The sequence below is a fragment of the Primulina huaijiensis genome, chromosome 6, assembly GCF_012295235.1.
Source record: "Primulina huaijiensis isolate GDHJ02 chromosome 6, ASM1229523v2, whole genome shotgun sequence".
Taxonomy (NCBI): domain Eukaryota; kingdom Viridiplantae; phylum Streptophyta; class Magnoliopsida; order Lamiales; family Gesneriaceae; genus Primulina; species Primulina huaijiensis.
The window spans coordinates 13,247,096-13,270,604 of record NC_133311.1 but is presented as its reverse complement, the minus strand read 5'-3'; the positions used below and the strand labels follow the sequence as shown (position 1 = coordinate 13,270,604).

At 36.1% G+C, this 23,509-nt stretch overlaps 1 protein-coding gene across 2 annotated transcripts; it reads left to right on the top strand.

Moving 5' to 3' along the window:
- The first annotated feature begins 11,351 nt into the window (after positions 1-11,351).
- On the top strand, positions 11,352-19,120 carry LOC140979512 (uncharacterized). 2 transcript variants are annotated; one of them, XM_073444934.1, is made up of 3 exons: positions 11,352-12,125; positions 12,743-13,866; positions 18,973-19,120. In XM_073444934.1, the coding sequence occupies exons 1-2, from the start codon at positions 11,962-11,964 to the stop codon at positions 13,392-13,394; spliced, it is 816 nt and encodes a 271-aa protein (XP_073301035.1). In that variant the 5' UTR covers positions 11,352-11,961; the 3' UTR covers positions 13,395-13,866; positions 18,973-19,120. The 2 variants fall into 2 exon arrangements, with proteins under 2 accessions (XP_073301035.1, XP_073301034.1); XM_073444933.1 differs by having other exon boundaries at positions 11,352-12,173.
- The last annotated feature ends 4,389 nt before the right edge of the window (positions 19,121-23,509 follow it).

Genomic DNA, 23,509 nt, shown 5'->3' with positions numbered 1-23,509 from the left:
GCTGATACAACGATGAAGAATTCTCTCTGGGCTTTTTGTGCTTCTGAAAGCTGATAAGTAACTGAGCGTGCCCTTTTGCTGTTTTCTCTTCTTAACTCTTTTCACTCTTGTATATCGCTCATTTGAGTCTTCACTGATCTTCTCTTTAAATAGACGGGAAAAGCTGATCGTACAGTGAGACTCAATTATTGTATCTGTTACATTTGAATCGGCTCCTTGGACTTTGTGCTTCGACTTTTGACTGCCCTTCTGGAGCGTTTTGTCTTCAATGCTCTGATGTAACGTCCATTATTGTCCTTTGACTGGACAATGACTTTGTACCTTCTCGCACAGCTGGAATCCATTTACTGTGAGCTTGTCTTGATCTGCAACTGAAAGATTCTGACTGATACTTTGAACTGGTCAGCTGGACTGATCTTCAGTTGGGCTAGTGAAATCAGTTGACTCGTCAGTTGAACTGATTTCACTCCTTCAGTTGAACTGGTTAGTTGGGTTCTTCGTCAGTTGGACACATTATAGGCTGGCCAGGCTTTTGAGATCTTCCTGCTGAATTACCTATCAGTTTGGACAATCAACTGAACTGCTTGTTTGACGAACCAGTTAGACTGATTTAGTCTCGGCAATCAGTTGGCATCTCCGATGGCTTCAGTTGGTTTCGTAAACTGATTAATTCAGTTTTAGCTGTCTGCGCACTAAGGTAGATTATTAGAAACAAAATAATAAGTTTTATTAGCATCAAAATCAAGATTGCGAACTTGAAAAGTTCCAACATGTTGAAAATCGAACCATTGAAGTTGCCATACTATTGAACGATTCGAATTGTTTCAATATTACAAATGACAACAAGTCAACAATCAAACCTGGTTTTCGTTGTGTCGAGGTCCAATATTCTTTAAAAGTGAGAAATCAGAACGAGATGTCGTGAAGAGTTGGAGACTTGGAGTGTTGGTTGAACCTTGAGAGTCGACAATGGAACTGGAGGCATGAATGGGAGAATGGGAATTGAGGGGTTAGGTTAGATTTTTTTTATTTTGTATATTATTATTATTCTTAGCATGAATGGGAGAATGGGAATTGAGGGGTTAGGTTAGATATATTTTTTTATTTTGTATATTATTATTATTATTATTATTATTATTATTGAGACGGGTTCGGGGATGGGATATCATCCCCATACCCGCCCCCGAATAATTACGGAGATTTTAAAAATCCCCAAAACGGAACCCGATAGCTCTACCCAAAAACAGTCCCGTTTTGAGTTTTCCCCGCGGGGAAAATTGTCTTCCCTACTTGAATTCCTTGCGTGAACGACTTGAACTCTTGATGTTCTGTCTAAACGGATTGAAAAGATCTAGCAATCTGAAAACCTGAATTTACTATTAAAGAGCGGCTATATCCTGAAACAGCTCGATGTTGTTTATTTGTCAATCACAAAAACTTAGGGTATTAGAAGTATTCTAACAATTTCACTTTTTTAGATGATGAAAAACCAAGTTGCAAGTTAATAAAAAAAGTTACATGAAAATAGTTTAAACGAGATAGAATGAAAAATTATAAATTTTATCGAGTAAATGAAATGTCATTGTTACATGTTCATAAAAAATCCTACTACACCTACAAAATGAAAAAAAAAAATCATATCATCTAAAACCTAAACTCGAACCACCGCCACCACTGCCACCACCACTACCACTTTTTTTTTTTTTTTAGCTTATTTCTCAAACATGTGTTGATCCTCAACCAGTTTGGCCTTTGCTCTTCTCATTTGTTCGTTTAATATTTTCTACTCTTCTCATTTTTTTTGTCATTTCCACGCTGCATGAATTCATGAACTTCCTACAACTAGCTGTCAACGGAGGACTGGAGGATATCAAACTATGCATCCATATGATGGTTTAATCGAGTAATTTTCTGTGAAAGCTCAACACTTGATAAGATTGTAATAATTTGTATTTTTGTCATCAAAATTTTCATTTTCCCGCATTCTACATGCTTAATTGATACATTTTTGTGTTATTTAGTTGTATGAGGAAATTTTATGGTCTTGGAGCAAATTTTGGCTAAAAATGTGATTTTTATCTACGTTTGAAGTTGGTAAGATGAAGCTTTGAAAGAAGAACCAAAACAGAAGAAGTCCTGAAACAAGATGTCCACGCCTTTTAACTGCTTTACGACTGCCTTGTGAGTGCATTGAAGAGCTCGAAAATTTTGATGATAATACCATATTTTAGGAGTCATAATTGTAGTATTTGAATTATTGAAGGCTTTTGCATATATGAATATATAGTTGAGATAATGAAAGATTTGATAGAGTTTATGACATAAAAATTATAGTTTCCGTATTGATGGACCTAATCTCTTCCATATATTATAAAGTTTTATTATAGTTTTTGGGTTTTTCTTTAGACTTCTCTATACTCTACTCCAACTTCAGGTGAAAAATAGAAGAGAAAGAGGCGAAATAATTTTTTCACTATTTTCTCCTCAACTCTAGGCTAAGTTTTTATTTCTGATTTCTACTTCTGATTCAAGGAATATTTATACTGATTTTCTATCGTTATCCATGAATTCAGTGATCAGTGATTGTCATGAATAATTGATACTTGAGTAGCGATAGATTATGTATGTTGTGCTATCATAACTTATTTGATCTAAATAAGTCGACAAAGCTGGATTCATCAATTGCGTCTCCCTTGATTGTTAAATTTTTAGAATTAACTATTTTCACAAAGATAAAAGCTATCTTTAATTAATATGGAACATTAACTTACCCAATTGATTACTAATAAGTTTTGACTGGATATTGTATTTGATCAATTAATTAGGAGAAAACAAAGATTTTAGCGGATGTCCCTATAATTCTAAGGTTAATTTCTAAGAAGTGCATGAATAAATAATTTTTTATCCAATGACCAGTGACACAATGGAATAGTGAAACACCCTTAATCAGAAATATGTAAGATTGAATTTCCCCTTTCATTATACTCATTTTAGTTGTTTAATTCTCATTTAGATTTATTATTTGTTCTTGCTTGCTAATTTTAGTTTTAGTATTTTATTTAGTTCTCATAAAAAAAAAATCTATCCTTTGTTTTTTTCTCGAAAGAAATAAATCTCATGTTTCCTATGGATTCTCACCATTACAATCTATTATAAAATAGAAATTTAAGTTCGATGGCTCGAGGACAACACATCAACATTAATTGCAACGACTTGTTTCTTTGTAACAGTTTGTTTTGCTGCCAGCTTGAAGTTTGTCTCGATTGAACTGAGCTCACGCAGAACTTATTTCTTGAAGCCATCAAAGGCTATGGTATGAGCAAAGTGTTCCTTCATTTGGGAATAGATTTGTTGGAACATGACTTTAGGAGTAGTAGTATCATCAAACTTAGAGAAGACATCCGGGTTGAGTTGAGGAGAGAAAAATTCTTTATTAGGAGATTCAAGGGAGAGGGGAGCGGTTGGAACTTTAGTGGTCGAATTTGTAATAATAGTATTAGTGGCCGGTGCTGATTCTAGTTGCGGTTCAACAAAAGTTTCCACAACTTCAGGTCCAACCGGGACCTGAGCTGTCTGATCTTTGAAAGATTTTTGGATAATCATCTCTTTGCCAGACAAATTTTTTGGAGAAATGACCTGATCGTCTAACATGTGTTCATCGACATGAGTGGTTGTAGCGGATTCCAGATTCAGATTTTCTTCAGTATAGACTCCTTCCTTCTCTAAGATTGGGTCTTAAAGCATAGGAGAATAGGAGTTCGTCTTGGAATTATTGAATTCGAACTGAGAGAGTGATCTGATGACTTCATCCATAGAGATTAGAGGAATCTTTAAGAGCTATTCCGATTGGATTTGTGTGGGAGGAGCAACTGAAACAAATTTTGCCTAAATTTCTATGTTTGCGGCTTGAATCTTCTCTTTAGTCATCGTTTATTCATCAGCCTGAGCTTCAGAAACTCTGGTTGGAACCTCTTCAGAAATTTGCTTCTTACCAGCCTGACTTTCTCCTAAGTCAAATACTGATAAGATTCCATATTGCTCAGCCCCAGAAAGCTCATATTCCTGCCTTTTCACTTTTACCATCTCAAGTTGGATTATTACTTCGACTTGGCGGTTGGAATATGAGCCACAAAGTTATCCCTCTTCTATTGAATTAAGTACAGAAGGGCATTTTCTTTCAACTCAAGCTCTATGATGTTTCATCATTGGAGAGCTTCATAGATAACTTATGTCTCAGCCCATCGCAACATCCTCTGCTCAATAGCTGTTATTTCTTTGATCTTCTTCTCTTTATGAATGACCTCAAAAATGGACAACGGTCCGGTAGTCGGCTCAACTGTCAAACTTGCTCATTTTTTCTTTAGCAATCTGATTGAATCGCTTCACAGCGAGATTGATGGCGGCTTGAACGAATGAGAACTTTGGCTCAACCTCAAGAATGCTCTTTCTCTTTGGCTTTGGGATCAATGATGGGCAGACCAGACTGATGAGAAGTTTCTTCCAATTTCACTATCATAGGAATGTTTAGGATAAGGGTTGGGCGAAGCGACTCAGAAACGTGTTCGATCGATTTGGCTTATCTACCCACTTATTCTTCTTAGAGAAGACTTGGGTGACAAAAACCTTCTCTCTAGCTCCTTCAGAATCAGAAGAGAGGATCAATTTCCTCTTGGTATCTTTAGCCAGTGTTTTGTCTTTAACAGCCTTATTGGTATGATCATTCTTCTCTATTTATGCTCTTGTCTCAATCTTTACCCAGTAACTCAACACCGGCTGGTATCTGCTTCTTGCAGTAGTTTTCCACATTTGACCAGTTGATCAGCTTAACTTTGTGGAGCTGAACAACATCCACCAACTTCATTTTCATATGCTCTAAGTGATAGCAGAGGACAATGGCAAAACCAGTAGATTGTTCTTCTTTCTTCAACAAATAGGTGAAAATCTTGAAAATAATGTCGGACCAGTTGACATTCACTCTTAAGGCTGGTCACCATAGCCAAAAGATTATCATTAGTGACCTTGTCAAAATCCCTCGTCTTAGCTAGTAACAGCTTAGCCACTATGTCTGCAAGGAGTCTGTAATCCACATTCAAGTTTTTCTTCTGGCAGTTTGGAGAAGATAAAAGAGAACTTGATAGTGAGAACTCGACCCTCCAGTGGGCAGAGTTACCTTCTGGTAGATAGGAGAATGAGCTTAAACCAACGGTTGGCAGATCAAACATTTCTACAAACATTTTATGGGTAATGCATAGGTTGGTTCCTAGAAAAATGTAAGATGGATCCATACTACATCACTGTATTCTTGAACAACTCATTCATAATGGTTTCTAAAAGTTGAAAGCTACAACCCAAAAACTTTCTAAGGCCCAAAGCCTCCAACATTCTGAACATAGACACCATGGTCTCATCTTTAATGGCCAGAACATATGCAAAGTTGACGACAATGGATTTTTGGAATAGCTTGTCATTATGAAGTTTGTTGATAATATGGTCAGATTGTTTTGCAAATACGGGTAGAGTGCAAGAAGAACGCGGAAAGAGAAAGATTGAAAATAGAATTCGAAAGGCTTTCAAAGTAATGGGAAAGAATCACAAATATATATACTATCCAATTTCGTAGACATGACAATCAATGTGTCTGTATATAACTGGTGAGATTTTGAAATTTGAAAAGTCAAAAAGTAACTTTTGGATGTTCATATATTCAAGTGAAATTAAATAAAAAAAATTTAATGGTTAAAAAATCGTCAACAATAAATATGAAATTAAAGGATAATTAAAAATTTGAAATAACAACCATTAAAAAATATTAATGTATTTTAGAAAGAACGATCATAACATGTGATGAGATCAAGCATCCACAAACTCTAGCTAGAGCGATTAGAGTTGTATACTGATTTAATACATTGTTTTATCAACTCGACTTTTGTTCCTCTTGAATTCATACATTAATTTAAATAAAATAAACCAATAATATTATGGAAGTAAGAAAACTTAGCATCAGTAAGCAGTTTAGTGAATACGTCAGCGGCTTGATTGTTTGTAGAGATATATTCTACCCGAATATCCTTCTTCGTTACATGATATCGGACGAAATGATGTCTAATGTAAATGTGTTTGGTACGAAAGACCCACACATGCAGTTCCTTTAATATACTTAAGTATGTATTTAGCTGTAGTATAATTAGATTGTTTAGAATTAGCTTGAAAGTAAGCACATAAATAAACCGCAAACATTATGTATGGCCAGCTAGCGATCAGATAAAGTAAAGAGCCAATTAGGCATGTATACATTGTGATGTCCACTGATATTCCCCCTTCGTTTTTATCTAGCTTGATTGATGAGCTTATAGGGGTATGTTGGGTTAAACGTGCATAAGTGAGAGTAGTGCTGGGATGGGTGACCTCATGAGAAGTTCTCATGCGTCAAGCTGCTGATGTTGCACCGCTTGATCTGGTTGACTAAATAGACCGTAAAAGAGTGACATCATATCTTAACGGGTAATAGTGTCTTTGCAGGAGACATGGCCGACGGTAGGGAAATGATAAGACCGATCTCTAAGAAATATGAGACAGTACCAGCAGGTAGACACAAAATTCCCCGGATTCATGGACCTAACAGCCCGACCCATTAGCACCCAAGTAGGTGCACTCTGCACTGCCACAAATATAGAAAATAAAGTTGCACCTTGGCTAACAGCTATAGCTTTTGGCCTAGTGGTAAGCATTTGATCCTAACAATTAATATTAGAGCAAGGTCATGGGTTTAAGTCTCCCAAGAAGCATATTTCTATACTTCTCGGTGGGAATATTGGATTAAGCGTGCATGAGTGAGAGTAGTACTGGGATGGATGACCTCCTAGAAAGTTCTCATGTGTCAAGCTGCTGACGTTGTGCTGCATGATCTGGTCGGCTAAGTGGACCGTGAAACTTGGACTGTGAAAGAGTGACACCAGATTTTAACGGGTAATACTGTCTTTGTTGGGAACAGGGCCGACGGTCAGGAAAGGGTGAGATTGATCTTAAAGGTATATGAGACAGCACTAGCAGATAAACACTCACCTCCTCAGACTCATGGGCCTAACAGTCCGACTCATAAGCACCCAAGTAGGTGCACTCTGCGTTACCACAAGTATAAAGAAATAAAATTGTGCATTGGCTAAAAGCTACAGCTTTTGATCTAGTGGTAAATGCTCGATCCTAACAAGGTAGCAGCCACTGCGTAATTCTCCATGCCAAATTTTTGAGTAGATCTTTAGTATATTTGGTATGGCTGATGAAGATGCCATTTTCAAGCTTACTTTTAATTCGAGGAAAATTGTGAGTTCTCTCATCATACTCATTTCAAACTGTTCTTGTATAATCTTAGAGATTCTCTCACATAACTTTGGAATAGTGGAACAAAATATTATGTCAGCAACATAAATTTTCACAAGTAAACCCTTAACAAATTTGAACAAAGGTTTATCAACAGTTCCAATCACAAATTCATGGTCTAACAATTATCATCTGACAAACTTGTTTAGATCATATAATGCTTTATCTAGTTTATAATTACAACTAGGATGAATATGACTAACAAAATCATAAGGTTGTTCAACATATACTTCTTTATTAAGTATGCCACTAAAAAAAGTTGACTTTAGATTCATTTGATATACTTTTGAAGGTAGCAAATTCAAGAAATATTCTAATGGCTTCAAGTCTAGCTACAGGTGCAAATGATTCATCAAAATATATTCCTTCTTCTTGTTTATAACCTTGAGCTACAAGTATTACCTTATTTCTTACAACTAATCCGCTTCATCCATTTTATTTCTAAAAGCTTATCTAATTCCAATTACATGTATATTAGCCGGTTTGGGAACTAAAGGCCAAACATTGCTTCTATCAAACTAATTAAGTTTTTCCTGCAAAAACATCTATCCATCTTGAATCTCCTAATGCCTCATCAATATAATTAGGTTCAAGTTGGGACATAAGAAGCATGCATGAACTCATCTATCATTTGTTTTCTAGTTCTAAGAGGAACGGTTGGATAACCGATGACCAGTTCTAGTGGATGATTCTTATTCCAAAGAAGACATGGTACAAATGGATTTGTATATGGCTGTTGGACTGTTGTATCTTCATTAGTTTCAACATCAACCTACTCTTGATGTATTTTTGATTGGTGATTGTTCACCGGTTCATTTTTTCAGCGACATGATTTCAGAAGTTTCTTCATTGTCGGCTAGACTTTCTTCAAGAATTATTCAAGTCGTTCTTCTTAAATCTCTCATGATCGCTGCTTGAATCAAGGTTAGTAGCATTCAATCTTTTCTTAAAACATGTATATTGCTACTATTTTTATCATGAGAAATAGATGATTCATCAAACGCCACATGCACATGTTCTTAAACGGTTAGAGTTCTATAATTATATAATCTATATGTTTTACTAACTGAATGATAGCCTAAAACACACCAACATTAGATTTAATATCAAAAGTAGTTAAATGTGTTTTACCATTATTGCAAATGAATCACTTACACCCAAATATGAGAAAATATGATATTTCTAGTTGTTTATCACTCCAGATCTCATAGGGGGTCTTCCCATGATTCTTGTTTATCATTTATCGGCTGTGTATAGCTTGCAGTGTTGATATATTTTGCCCAAAATCTTTGAGAGATACTAGATTCGACTAGTACAGTTTGAGCTATTTCTTTGAGTGTTTCGTTTCTTCTCTCAAAAACATCATTTTGTTGAGGTAATCTTGTAGCTAAAAGCGCATGCTTAATGACATTATTTTCTAAACATGTTTAAAGGAGTATATCAATAAACTCAGTGTCTCTGTCACTCCTTATCTTATCCACCATTATGGTTATCTCATTTTTTAATATTTTTAAGAGCTTGATAATTTAGGAAGTGGTATGATCTTTAGAACTCAGGAAGATCACACGTAAATTGTGAGAAGTCATCTAATCACCAGGGTGTACTTGTTTTCCCATAGGCACATTACTGGTGTTGAACCAAATAAGTCCATGTGCATAAGTTCCAAACATCGAGCCGTTGAATTGCTTCCTTTGTTCTTGAATGTTTATCTGACATTTTTATCTAATTGACGTGCAGAACATATCTTATCTTTTGTAAAGTTGATATTAGGCAACATCGATACCAATTTTTGCTTCTAAGATTTGCAATAGATTTGAAGTTCAAATGATTGAACTATTTATGTCATAACCAATTTTTATTACGATGCAAAGTAACAAAACATGTAGGAGCATTTATATTATCATCATTCCAACTAACTTTACAAGTTTTTTGTTCTTCAATTCTGACTAGAGATTTAACTATGCATGTGTGTTTATGAAACTCAACTAGGTTAAACATTGTCACAAAGTTGACTAAAGATAATCAGATTGTAGCAGAGGTTTTCAACTAATAATACATCTTTAATTATTATTTTTCCGTGGATAATCTTATTTTTACCCACAACCTTACCCTTGGAGTTATCGCCAAATGTGATTCTTGGTCTTTGGTGGTCAACAACTTCTGACAACAGCTTGATATCATCGGTCATGTATCTACAACACCCATTGTCCAGAAACCAAGTAGATCTTTAAAAATCTTCTTATTTAGTTTCTGCGAATATTGAAATAAGATATTGGTACAAAAATCTAGTTAGGATCAGAACGGATTAACCCTTTCGGGGCACATACTTGAATTATCCTAAAAGGCATACTAGTGTATATATCCGAAATAGTGCGATTATATGCAAAATAAGGTGATGTCGTGTGTTGTGTTCTCTCTCACAAAATGATTTTTGGGCCGTTCATTCTTCCCACATATTTTGTATAATTTGAACCAACCTGTAATTACGATAATAGTTAGATTTTACCTTCACAGAGTAATGTCTGGTTGATTGTTTGCCAGACCATATCGAGTCGTTATACCCGGCTTGACTTTGTCTACTTTTTAACCATGTCTGGTTGGACTTAGAACTCTCCGGTTCAACTTAACCTAAACCGCAGTGCTTTCCTCTGTTCTAAGATTTACATTCTTGTTAAGTTAAACTTCAGGTCGATCATGTTCATATCATGCTAGACATGACAAAATTATCATATTAGACTTTCTTTTGTATAAACACGATTTGGTATTTACCTAAGAAGAGTTACAATCATTGTTGCTGTAAGGCCCTGTAATTAATTATCCGGTAATTTTGACATAATTAGAATAATTATTGAGTTGTAAATTAAAATAATTAATTATGTCAAATAAATTCAAGAAGTGTGTTAAAAATATGTATTTTAGAATATCGGAGAATTTAACGATATAAAATACATATAGAGTTTAAATAACACACGAGAGCAAAATAAATACAGACCGGGATAGATGGGCTTGAGTTACTATTTTAGCAATCAAATACACAATATATAAAAATACATATACATACACTCAACTTACCAAATAAGGGAAGGAAAGAAAAGAAGAAAGAAGCTTTCCCAACTCCATTCTCGTCACTTGTGTAGCGGCTGCGAGAAAATCGCGATATCTCCTCCGTCCAGTGTACAAATCTCGATCGGTCTGAAGGGGTGTCTTCCTAACATCCTAAGCTTCAATTTAAGTCAAAAATCGTGAAGTTTGAGCAAGGATTCGGGTAGATCAAAGCTGCTGTTCCGGTGCTCTATTCTGCGCGAATTCTTCCCTTTTTGGGTGAGCGTTTTTGGGTTGTTGCGATTTTTGTAATTTGAATTTTAGACATGACCTAAAAAGAACTTGTAGCTCTGTTTGTTAGCTTTCTTTAGCCACTGGAATCATCAAATTTGGATAATAAATGGAATTGATATGATTTATCTACCAAAATGTGTCAAATCAAATTCCGAAACTATGCTGTGCAGGACACCTACTGTAATTTGTGTTTTTGTCAATTATGCGCTCGGATTCTGGACTTGTAATTCAAAAAACAGTTGTAGAGCTATGTGTTATCTTCGTAATGATATAAGATTCGTTAAATTCCATTAAGAATTGAGATAGTTATGCTTATTTTTCCAAAACTGCTCAGTACGAGATTTTGTCCAAAAATCTGTTGAGTAGCAGTGTGTTCTTGAAAATTCTGAGAATAATATATTGAGATTCTGAAGATGGTTTCAACTGTAGAAACTTAGATAATTGAGTTATCTTTAATTTCCAATTGGCGGATATTGATTTGAGTTAATATTGAGTGAGATACAAATTTTATGCTTTTTTGTGCCAAATCGGACATTGGTGTGGAATGTAGTTTTCATGATTGGCTTATTGTTGTTTTGTTTAGGCCGAGGGTCTTGAAGTGAAGTTGATATTGTATTGTCAAGTTGGTATAGGTATGTTACAGCTCGGTAACATACGACGGTAAAACATAAATTATGTTGAATTGCCATTCTGTGTTACATTGATCGGGTGTATGACTTGTTGGCTGTTGTAAATTGTTAAATGCCTTCGTTGTGATCTATGATTATTATTATGACATATTATTGGAATTTAGCATAGGGCATACTGGTATGACATTCATGTTGATCCCTATCGTTCTTGTTAGCCCATTGTTGATATCCGTTGTTATCTGGCACTATTGTTTATCTCGGGATCATTGTGTGGCTGATAGGCCTATACACATGAAACCATAGATGTGATTGAACAATCCCGTTGTTAGTGCAGCCTTTTGAGGTGAGCGCTGGGATTGTGTCATCTAGGTCGTTCTGTTGTGACATCCTGTTATAGCGTATCAGCTGTATGGAGGCCGAGTCAGGGGTGTTATTCAGCACAGCTTGGCATACCTCGCATAATTGGCAGGGCGGTTTAGCTGCATGACGATGTAGCTCCCCTGTGTTGTTGCTCGAGCATTATTCCAGTTGTTATCGTACCGTTTGTTGGCTCCTGTGATCCAGATTATTCGTTGAGCCTTTCATGCATTGCATATTACATTTCATTATATGATTATGCATGATTTATGTTATTGTTGTTATTGTTGAACTGTTTCATACCAGAATCCTAACCACAGTTGTTTACTGGGCGGCTGCTGTGGTTGCATTTGGGCACCATGGTAGATCTCCCGAGTCGTTTTGCAGCATCAGGCCGAGGTTCCGCCAGTGGAGCTCGGAATTGAGGTTGGATTGCTTGGTTCTGTTCAGTGGAGTCTCCCAGTTAGTCTATATGTATGTCTTGGGTTTATTTCAGTCTTGTAATGTACTTTATTTGCCGGGGAGATGCCTCGTTTATCTGTAGTAGTATTTGGTTGTTTTGTGATGTTCTGAGTCGATTATGTGGTTTGTATGATCTGGCGAGTATTTGGTAAGTTTTAACTTCTGTTTAGTCCTGGCCAGTGCGGCTATATGTTGTTGACTTTGATTTTGTTTTAATGACTCTAGTTGGAGTATATTTTGATTTAAAATGCTGCTTGAGTTTTCGGGATGTCCTACTTACGGGAAGGTCATGCCGAAATTTTTCTAGGCCCTGAGGTCCGTTTTAAAGTATTTTAAACCTTTTTCCGCTGCAGTTTTAAATCAAACCATTATTGTTTGATCATTATTAGTCGTTAGAGTAAATGAGCCTCACATCTTGGTATCAGAGCGTAAGCTGGGATACGCTCGAACTAGAGTCTAGGACACTCGAGTCTTTGCACTAAAATGGTTGTTGCGCCTGTATATGCTACTTGACAGCATGTTTATGTAAATATATGATTTGTTTGCTTCCATTCTAATTGTTTGGATGTTTTATCATATAGAATGGAGGGAGGTGGAGAAATTCCTGCTGATGAGATTCCTTTAGCTCGAGGTCGAGGTCGTGGACGTGGTAGACCTCGTGTCCGTGTTGTTGATGATACTTTTGTGGAGCAAGCTGCTGATCAGTTAGAGCAGCTTAGGATGGATGAGTTAGTTGCGCGTTTCCATTCTATGCATCCTCCTCGATTCAGTGGTTCGGAGGGAGCTGAGAAAGCAGAATTGTGGATTTCTGAGATTGAGGAATTGTTTGATTTGATTGAGTATCCTCTAGAGTGTCGATTGAGATTAGCTGTGCATCAGTTGAAAGATCGTGCCAAAATGTGGTGGTCTACTACGTTGATGACTTTAGATGCTCAGAGGATTGTTCCATCGTGGGATATATTCAAGCTAAAGTTTAAGGAGAGTTATTGTCCTCCATCATTCTACAGTTCTAAGGCTTCTGAGTTTCATAACCTGAAACAAGGCGATATGTCAATTGCGGAGTATGCAGATTCTTTTTATGCTATGTTGAGATATGCTCCTCATGTTGCTGCGAGTCAGGTTGCTGTCGTCGAAAGTTTCATTGAAGGATTGAACGATCATCTGCACCCTTTTGTTTCTACCGGTAAGCCACTGAATTATCTTGAAGCAATGGAAATAGCAAAAAGAGCTTAAGCTAGTCTTAAGAGGAGTGGCAATCGAGTTCCTACCTAACATCATCAGTCGGCGAGGCAACAATTCAGTTCATCTGGTTCTGCATCTTTTCGTCCACGTGGGAAGCAATTTAAGAAGCCTGGTTCTAGTTCTTCGAGTTCAGGGAGTTCAGGGAACCGTGGGGGATATCGTTATAGTGGACCTTATTGTGATCACTGTGGGGGTAAGCATTTCAGTAATCAGTGTGTTGGAGTTCAAGGGGTTTGTAATAATTGTGGTCGGTCGGGTCATTTTGCTAGAGTCTGTCCTAGTAAGACGGGGAAATCAGCCCAGGAAGGTAGTGGAGCTCAAAGTAATAGAATTCCAGCAGCGTCCCAATCTTCCCATTAGCCTATTCGCCCTTCGCATCAGAGCAGAGGGCAAGGTGGTCAACAGAATCAGTCATCTGTTCATGTATTTGCCTTGACTGAGGATGAGGCTCAGGCAGCTCCAGGTACTGTCATTACTGGTAATTGTAATCTATTTGGTTTTATAGCGAGAGTGTTATTTGATACTGGAGCATCTCATTCCTTTGTTTCTCATGCATTCGTTGTTTCGCGTGATCTTCACACCACTAGTATGAATTCCAATCTATCTGTTGCTACTCCGATGGGCAAAATGATTATCACTGATAATGTGGTGTTCAATGCGGTTTTGTTTCATGATGAACATGTTCTGTATCTAAATCTCATAGTCCTACCTATGCATGACTTTGATTGTATCGTTGGTATGGATGTTTTGACTACAAATCGTGCCTCTGTTGACTGTTATCGAGGAATAGTTCGTTTCAGGCCTAGCTTTGTTCCTAAATGGAATTTCTATGGCCGTGGTTCTCAAGCCAAGATTCCTTTAGTTTCTGCCATTGAGATGAATCGATTGTTAGATTCTGGTCATGAAGGTTTTCTGGTTTATGTTGTTGATCTATCGCAAGATGAGCGATGGATTTCTGATATTCCTGTAGTCTGTGAGTTTCCTGATGTGTTTCCAGAAGAGATTCATGGCTTTCCACCAGAACGAGAAGTTGAGTTCAGTATCGAATTAATGCCAGGAACTGAACCCATATCTCGAGCACCATATCGTTTAGCCCCTGTTGAGCTGAAAGAACTGAAAGAAAAATTACAGGATTTGTTGAGTAAATGTTATATTCGTCCGAGTTCTTCACCGTGGGGTGCACCGATTCTATTTGTCAAGAAGAAAGATGGAACGATGCGGATGTGTATTGATTATCGACAACTGAATAGGTCTACTGTCAAGAATAAATATCCACTCCCTAGGATTGATGACTTATTTGATCAGTTGCAAGATACTTCGGTGTATTCTAAGATTGATCTTCGTTCTGGGTACCATCAAGTGAGAGTTAGACAAGAAGATGTGCCGAAAACAGCTTTTCGCACGAGATACGGACACTTTGAATTTTTGGTTATGCCTTTTGGTTTGACCAATGCTCCTGCTGTGTTTATGGACTTGATGAATCGAGTATTTCGTAAATATCTCGATCGTTTTGTGATTGTATTCATCGATGATATTCTTGTTTATTCCAAGTCCGAGGAAGAGCATGCCAAACACTTGAGGATAGTTCTTCGAATTCTTCAAAAGAAGCAGTTGTACGCAAAGCTATCCAAGTGTGAGTTTTGGTTAGATAGAGTTGTGTTTCTGGGCCATGTCATATCTCAACATGGTATTTCTGTTGATCCAAGTAAATTGGAAGCAGTTCTGAACTGGGCACGACCGATCAATATGCTAGAGATTCGTAGTTTCATGGGTTTAGCTGGTTATTACCGGAGATTTATTGAAAATTTCTCAAAGATTGCTAGACCTATTACTCAACTGACTCAGAAAAATCAGAGATTCATTTGGTCTGATGAATGTGTCAAGTTTTGTCGAGTTGAAGAAGAGATTGACTTCTGCACCAGTTCTTACCATTCCAAGAGGTTCTGGAGGATTCGTTGTTTGTACCGATGCATCAAATAGAGGATTAGGTTGTGTTCTGATGCAGCATGGCAGAGTTGTGGCCTATGGTTCTTGTCAGTTGAAACCGCATGAGTCTAAGTATCCTGTTCATGACTTGGAATTGGCTGCTATCGTTTTTGCTCTCAAGATTTGGAGACATTATTTGTTTGGGGAGCAATTTGTAATATATTCTGATCACAAAAGCTTGAAGTATCTGTTCTCTCAGTCAGATCTGAATATGAGACAAAAACGTTGGATGGATCTTTTGAAAGATTATGATTGTGAGATCCAGTATTATCCGGGAAAAGTGAATGTCATTGCCGATGCTTTGAGTCGTAAGGTTGTTGATGTTAATTTATCCTCGATTCATGTTTCTAAATTACGAGAGGATATTTGCACTTTTGGGTTGGATTTTCAAATCCAAGGTAATGTTGTTTGTGTATCTCAGATTTCTGTTGAGCCAGAGTTGATTCAGATTGTAACGTCAGCTCAGAAAACTGATGATCAAGTTCTGAAATCTTATGAGTTAGTATCTCAAGGACATCAATCTGGTTTCTCAATTCACTCAGATGATTCTCTTCGGTTGAATGGTAGATTGGTTGTTCCCGATATTCCTGAATTGCGTATAGCCATCCTTAAAGAAGCTCATTGTACTCGATATAGTATCCACCCACGAGGCAGAAAAATGTATCATATTCTACGTCCTCAATTTTGATGGAAGAATATGAAAAAGGATGTGGCTGAGTTTGTGTCTCGTTTTATGATCTGTCAGCAAGTCAAAGCGGAACGAATGAGACCGGGAGGATTAATGCATAGCCTTGAGGTTCCTCAGTGGAACTGGGAGCTCGTGGCTATGGATTTTGTCACGCATTTGCCACGTACTTCTCGTCATTTAGATGCCATTTGGGTGATTGTCGATAGGTTATCTAAATCGGCACACTTTATTCCGTATGAGAGGACGTATTCATACAAGAAGATGGCTCGTCTGTATATTGAAAATGTTGTGAGACTTCATGGAGTTCCAGTTGCAATAGTCTCTGATCGTGATCCTATATTCACATCAAAGTTTTGGACTAGTTTCCAAAAAGAAATGGGTACACGACTTGCGATGAGTACTGCGTACCATCCTCAGACAGATGGTCAGACAGAGCGTACGATTCAGACACTCGAGGATCTACTTCGAGCTGTAGTCATGGATTTTAAAGACAGTTGGCAAGAAGCTTTACCACTAGTAGAATTTTCATATAATAACAGTTTCCAGGTGACTATTGGTATGGCTCCTTTTGAAGCTTTGTATAGCAGATGATGTCGATCACCTCTTTGTTGGGATGAATTTGGTGAGAAGCAGTTGACTGGACCTGAGATTGTTCAGGAAATGTATGATAAAGTCTAGTTGATTCGTCAGAGAATGAAAGCTGCCCAAGATCGTCAAGCTAGTTATACTAACAGACGTCGTCGACCTCTAGAATTTCAAGTTGGAGATTTTGTGTTTCTGAGAATCTCTCCGTTTAGAGGTGTTGTCCTTTTTGGCATGAGAGGTAAGTTGTCACCTCGTTTCGTTGGCCCCTATGAGATTGTTGAGCGTATTGGAACTTGCGCTTATCGTTTGAATTTGCCTCAATCCTTGTCTGGCATCCACTATGTTTTCCATGTTTCTATGTTGCGTAAGTATGAGCCCGATCCATCTCATGTGATTCAGCCTGATGAGGTTGAACTTGATCCATCTCTATCGTATACTGAGTATCCTGTTTGTATCTTGGATCGTAAAGATAAAGTTTTACGCAATAAAGTTATACCACTTGTACGTGTTCAGTGGTCGAGGCATGGTGTAGAAGAATCAATGTGGGAAACAGAAGAGAAGATGAGAACATCTTATCCATATCTGTTTGATTCTTAGTAACGTATTGTTGGTTTCGTATATGTGTAAGATGTATGTGTATGAACCGAAATTTCGAGGACGAAATTTGTTTTAAGGGGTGGAGAAGTGTAAGGCCATGTAATTAATTATCCGATAATTTTGGCATAATTAGAATAATTATTGAGTTGTAAATTAAAATAATTATTTATGTCAAATAAATTCAAGAAGTGTGTTAAAAACATGTATTTTAGAATACCGGAGAATTTAACGATATAAAATACATATAAAGTTTAAATAACACACGAGAGCAAAATAAATACAGACCGGGATAGATGAGCTTGAGTTACTATTTTAGTAATCAAATACACAATATATAAAAATACATATACATAAACTCAACTTACCAAATAAGGGATGGAAAGAAAAGAAGAAAGAAGTTTTCCCAACTCCATTCCCGTCACTTGAGTAGCGGCTGCGGGAAAATCGCGATATCTCCTCCGTCCAGCGTCCAAATCTCGATCGGTCTAAAGGGGTGTCTTCCTAACGTCCCAAGCTTTGATTTAAGTCAAAAATCGCAAAGTTTAAGCAAGGATTCGGGTAGATCGAAGCTGCTGTTCCAAGGCTCTGTTCTGCGCGAATTCTTCCCTTTTTTTGGTGAGCGTTTTTGGGTTGCTGCGATTTTTGTATTTTGAATTTGTAGAAATGACCTAAAACGAACTTGTAGCTTTGTTTGTTAGTTTTCTTTAACCACTAGAATCATCAAATTTGGATAAGAAACGGAATTGATATGATTTTTCTACCAAAATGTGTCAAATCGAATTCTGAGCCTGTGCTGTGCAAGACACCTACTTTAATTTGAGTTTTTATAAATTATGCGCTCGGATTCTGGACTTGTAATTCAAAAAACAGTTGTAGAGCTATGTGTTATCTTCGTAATGATATAAGATTCGTTAAATTCCATTAAGAATTGAGATAGTTATGCTTATTTTGCCAAAACTGCTCAGTACGAGATTTTGTCCAAAAATCTGTTGAGTAGCAGTGTGTTCTTGAAAATTCTGAGAATAATATATTGAGATTCTGAAGATGGTTTCAACTGTAGAAACTTAGATAATTGAGTTATCTTTAATTTCCAATTGGCGGATATTGATTTGAGTTAATATTGAGTGAGATACAAATTTTATGCTTTTTTGTGCCAAATCGGACATTGGTGTGGAATGTAGTTTTCATGATTGGCTTATTGTTGTTTTGTTTAGGCCGAGGGTCTTGAAGTGAAGTTGATATTGTATTGTCAAGTTGGTATAGGTATGTTACAGCTCGGTAACATACGACGGTAAAACATAAATTATGTTGAATTGCCATTCTGTGTTACATTGATCGGGTGTATGACTTGTTGGCTGTTGTAAATTGTTAAATGCCTTCGTTGTGATCTATGATTATTATTATGACATATTATTGGCATTTAGCATAGGGCATACTGGTATGACATTCATGTTGATCCCTATCGTTCTTGTTAGCCCATTGTTGATATCCGTTGTTATCTGGCACTATTGTTTATCTCGGGATCATTGTGTGGCTGATAGGCCTATACACATGAAACCATAGATGTGATTGAACAATCCCGTTGTTAGTGCAGCCTTTTGAGGTGAGCGCTGGGATTGTGTCATNTGTTATTGTTGAACTGTTTCATACCAGAATCCTAACCTCAGTTGTTTACTGGAGGGCTGCTATGGTTGCATTTGGGCACCATGGTAGATCTCCCGAGTCGTTTTGCAGCATCAGGCCGAGGTTCCGCCAGTGGAGCTCGGGATTGAGGTTGGATTGCTTGGTTCTGTCAGTGGAGTTTCCCAGTTAGTCTATATGTATGTCTTGAGTTTGTTTCAGTCTTGTATTATAGTTTATTTGCCGGGGATNGGAGATGCCCCATGTATCTGTAGTAGTATTTGGTTGTTTTGTGATGTTCTTAGTCGATTATGTGGTTTGTATGATCTGGCGAGTATTTGGTAAGTTTTAAATTCTGTTTAGTCCTGGCCAGTGCGGCTATGGTTGTTGACTTTGGTTTTTGTTTTTATGACTCTAGTTGGAGTATATTTTGATATAAAATGCTGCTTGAATTTTTCGGGATGTCCTGCTTACGGGGAGGTCATGTCGAAATTTTTCTAGGCCCTGAGGTCCGTTTTAAAGTATTTTAAACTTTTTTCCGCTGCAGTTTTAATTCAAACCATTATTGTTTGATCATTATTAGTCGTTAGAGTAAATGGGCCTCACAGTTGCCAAACCCTAGCCGAGTTCTATTACCGATTGATTTTTGCCACTTGTGCATATTCTCAATGGAAGCATAAAACTTGTTCCAAGAATTGACTAGAAATGTCACATGTTTATTTTCATTAATAGTTGCTTGGAACACTCTTCATATGCCATCATTTTCAGCAACTAGCATAATGATTTTTACTTTCAGACATCAACTTCATTCCGATACGAACAACTAGAGTTTTTTTACTTATCTTTTAGTTTTTTGCTTTTTATCTTAGTTTTATCGAATAATTGCGAGACTTTTTTAAACTCATCCATCATGTCATGTAATGTTGTGACAAGATCCTCTCGTGTTAATTCATTTGAGTAAAAACTAAATACCATGTCATATACATTTTACAGCTCAATATCTGAAGTCTCCATCTCAACATTTGTCATGAGACACTGGACCTTCTCATTATCACTTTCACTTGGGGAGATCTCTGAATTGGATTGATCTGAGTTTGATTCATCCCATTTTTTCTTTTTTTTTTCTCACTAACAAGTACTCTTTGATCTCTCTTTCTTTTGAAAGATCTTTTGTCATCTTTGGACTGTCTCTTTTCAAATGATTTCTTATCATCCTTCTTTGTCATGTCGCAATCTGCAATAAAATAACATTGATTTCCACAGTTAAAACAAGCTTGATTATCATCATCTTGGTATTTTTATGATAAGGATTGAATTTAGACTAATTTATCTTCATAAATTGTCCAAAAATTTTAACAAATAAGGACATAACCTCATTGCTTATCTGGTCAGCAGATTTTCTGCTGGAAGCTTCTTCGTTACCGCTTGGAACTGAGGTTGTAGTAGCTATTGCTTTAGTTGGTTGTGAAGTGGATGTATTTCTCCTGTTCGGATTCTCAGCTCAAACTCATAAGCTTTAAAATGAAGGAACAAGTCATGCAACTCGAGCTTGTTGAGATCCTTGGACTCCCTCATAGTAATCATCTTTCCGTCACATTCTCTGGGCAATGCTTTCATAACCTTCAAGGAAATTTTTCGGTTAGAGTATTCTTTACTAAGAGATGTTAGTTCAATAACAATACTACTAAACCGTTCATTAAACTCATTAAGAGTCTTGTTGGGCTTCATTTTGGCATTATCGAATTTCAATATTACAAAGTTTAGCTTGTTCTCTTTGGTTTGATTGTTGCCATTATAGAGTTGGGTCAGCTTTTCCCAGAACTCTTTGGCCGTTGAATATGTCTTGATCTTGTTGAACATGTTCTTGTCGAGAGTTTTGTATAGGATATATTTTGCCACATTATCAAGGTTGGTTTTCTTCTTATCTTCAATCGTCCATTCATATCAGTATTTTTCCACCCTATGTGAAGCACCATCAGATATTGCTACAGTTTTATTGGCTTTCAAGATTGTCATTGGACCGTCAGGGATCACATACCATATTTCATCATCTTGAGCCGCTAAATATTCATGCATGTGTATTTTCCAATAATCATAATCTTCTTTTGAAAACATTAGAATCTTGTTAAAGGATGTCATTTAAAAAAATATATTTGCCAAAGTTCAAGAAAACCCTCTTTTATCACATGTTGTTTTTCAACGATCATCTGTACTTGTTCCCGACAAAAAGGTCTTGTTTCTATCATCATCATACATTGTAATAAATGTAATTTAGTGTTCCATCGCTTTTTATGTCTTTAGGTCCAGTAGCCTCTGAAAAGTTTGATTGACTTAGGACATATTTGAATACACTCTGTCATTCGGAGTTGGTAAGATATTGTTCCATCATACTTTATTAGAAACGGCTTGACTTGTAGTATCCTTTGAACTTACTCAAATATGACCGTTTGCAGTATAATTGGAGTTAAACAGTTTGAACACATGTACTATATGTAGAACTTTGATCCGGTCAGATTAACATATGATCTCTTGCAGCTAGATTTCAGAAGTACTGCGGCTTGACTTTGTCGCGTGAACGACTTGAACTGTTGATGTTATGTCTGAATGACTTGAAATGATCCAGCGGTCCAAAAATCTGAATTTACAATTAAAGAACTGTTGGATCTTGAAACAACTCGATTCTGTTTATTTTTTAATCACTAAAACTTAGGGTATTATAAATATTCTAACAATATGTCTATATATACTATTAAAATTATATATTACATTTCAATATATTAGAAATCAATAAAGAAATTATAAACTCATGTAAAAAAAATATTTTTTGATATATTAATAAAAATATAATAAAATAAATATTTTTAAACTATAATTAAATTAAAGTACATGTCTTAAAATCACGAAACTTAATAAAAAAAAAACCTAAATCAAGGGAAGAAATTTTCAGTCATTTAGAACCACAAAAGTCGTTACAATGCATTAAAATTTTCACACGACGTCATATTTGTGCTCTGGCTTCCGCGCGAGACATATTTTTTTCCAAGATATTTGTATTTTCATGATCTACAATCTTCATGTTAAATATTTTTAGAATTCTCAACATATTGATACTATATTTTGAAACACCAAAATGGTGATTATTTTTATAAATACATTAAAATAGATACAAGAGAGGAATAGAGGGGAGCAAACTCGACCGTGTTCTTCTAAGAACACAGAATGATCCTATAAATAGATGGAAGTGTCGGACATGAAACCTCGGATTCCAACTAAAAATATAAACAGTAAATGCTTTATTAAAGCAAATAGTAACATGGTTACAAAATTCAAAAAGTAAAAGTGATATGCCACCTACTTTGGTCATGATTTCATGGCACATATGAGATTCCACCTTTGATGTGATATGTCACCATCCACTAATTGATAATTCAACTTGATGCAACTTGATGATTAAAGATGAATATCCTAATCATCTTTAATATTATCTTTTAATGAATTTTTGATATTTTCAAAAATATCATTAATCTGAGAAAATTGAGGAATATCATCCTCTGGATCTTGAGCATCTTGCTTTTGCATTAGATGAATAAATTGATTTTCGCTTGATTCGGATGCCATAGATTTGTCCGATTTAGAATCTGAACATCCAATATTCTTGTAGAGACTTTCTTCATCTCTTCAATGTAGATTTCTACCATTTTCTCTTTGGAGTAAATTTCTGAATATTTTTGAGTCAAGATTTTAAATGGACTCATTGCATCTTTCTCTTTTTCTTGTTGATGCTGTAAATCTTTCTGGTATGCAGAAATTTTTTCTTCCATTTGATGAAGAGTTTCTGAGCCATAAAGCTGTCCAGTTGCTGGATCTTCTCTTAAAAGTTTATCCCAAAATTTAGTAGAGCTAACTCTACATAGGCAAGGGATACCTTCATCAGTATAACCAAATTCTGGTTGCCATCTCCAGATCAATGGGATTCCAAATTCCATGAAAAATAGACATAAAGTCTTCCCATCAATCCAATGTTCAGAAAAGGATTTTTTAGTGCTTGGTGACACATTTAACCAAGTATTCATTGGTTTTATAAAACCTCAGGCAAAATTTTTGCTGATGGACCAAAAATCTTCCACCATATGAAGAACCAATTTGGAACAGGATAATGAAAAACATTTTCACAAATTTTCAGAAACCATGTATGTTTCTTTTTCTCATTTTCGTAGAATAAAGTTTTATTAAAACTCTCTACATAATCCCAAAAATTAAATTTGAAACTCATTTTATGAGTATCAGAATAAAATTCTTTTTCAATTAATGGAGATATACCTCATTCTTCAATAGATATTATCTTTTTGATAATGAACTTGGAGAAGTTATAACTTCCTTTTTGCTGAGTATTACTGAAAAAGTGAGTTATATAAACACTTTTTGTAGATAACAGAAGATTTTCATAAAATCCTCTTTGTTTATAAGAATCAAATACATATGATGTATTTGTTAAATATCTCTCCATGATAGTCCTCGGAGTCTTCTCCCATTGGATATCATTTTCTTCTATAAGAAGAATTAATTCACGATATTTGGTCTCTGCATATAGAGCCGAATCATTATCTTCTTCTTTTATGATATTAGCATA

What these genes read in the sequence shown, in the direction of transcription:
- LOC140979512 (XM_073444933.1), top strand. Translation starts at nt 11,962, where the DNA reads ATGATTTATGTTATTGTTGTTATTGTTGAACTGTTTCATACCAGAATC. An exon ending in GTCTCCCAGTTAGTCTATAT is followed by an intron (nt 12,174 to 12,742) that starts GTATGTCTTGGG and finishes TTTATCATATAG; the next exon opens with AATGGAGGGAGGTGGAGAAA.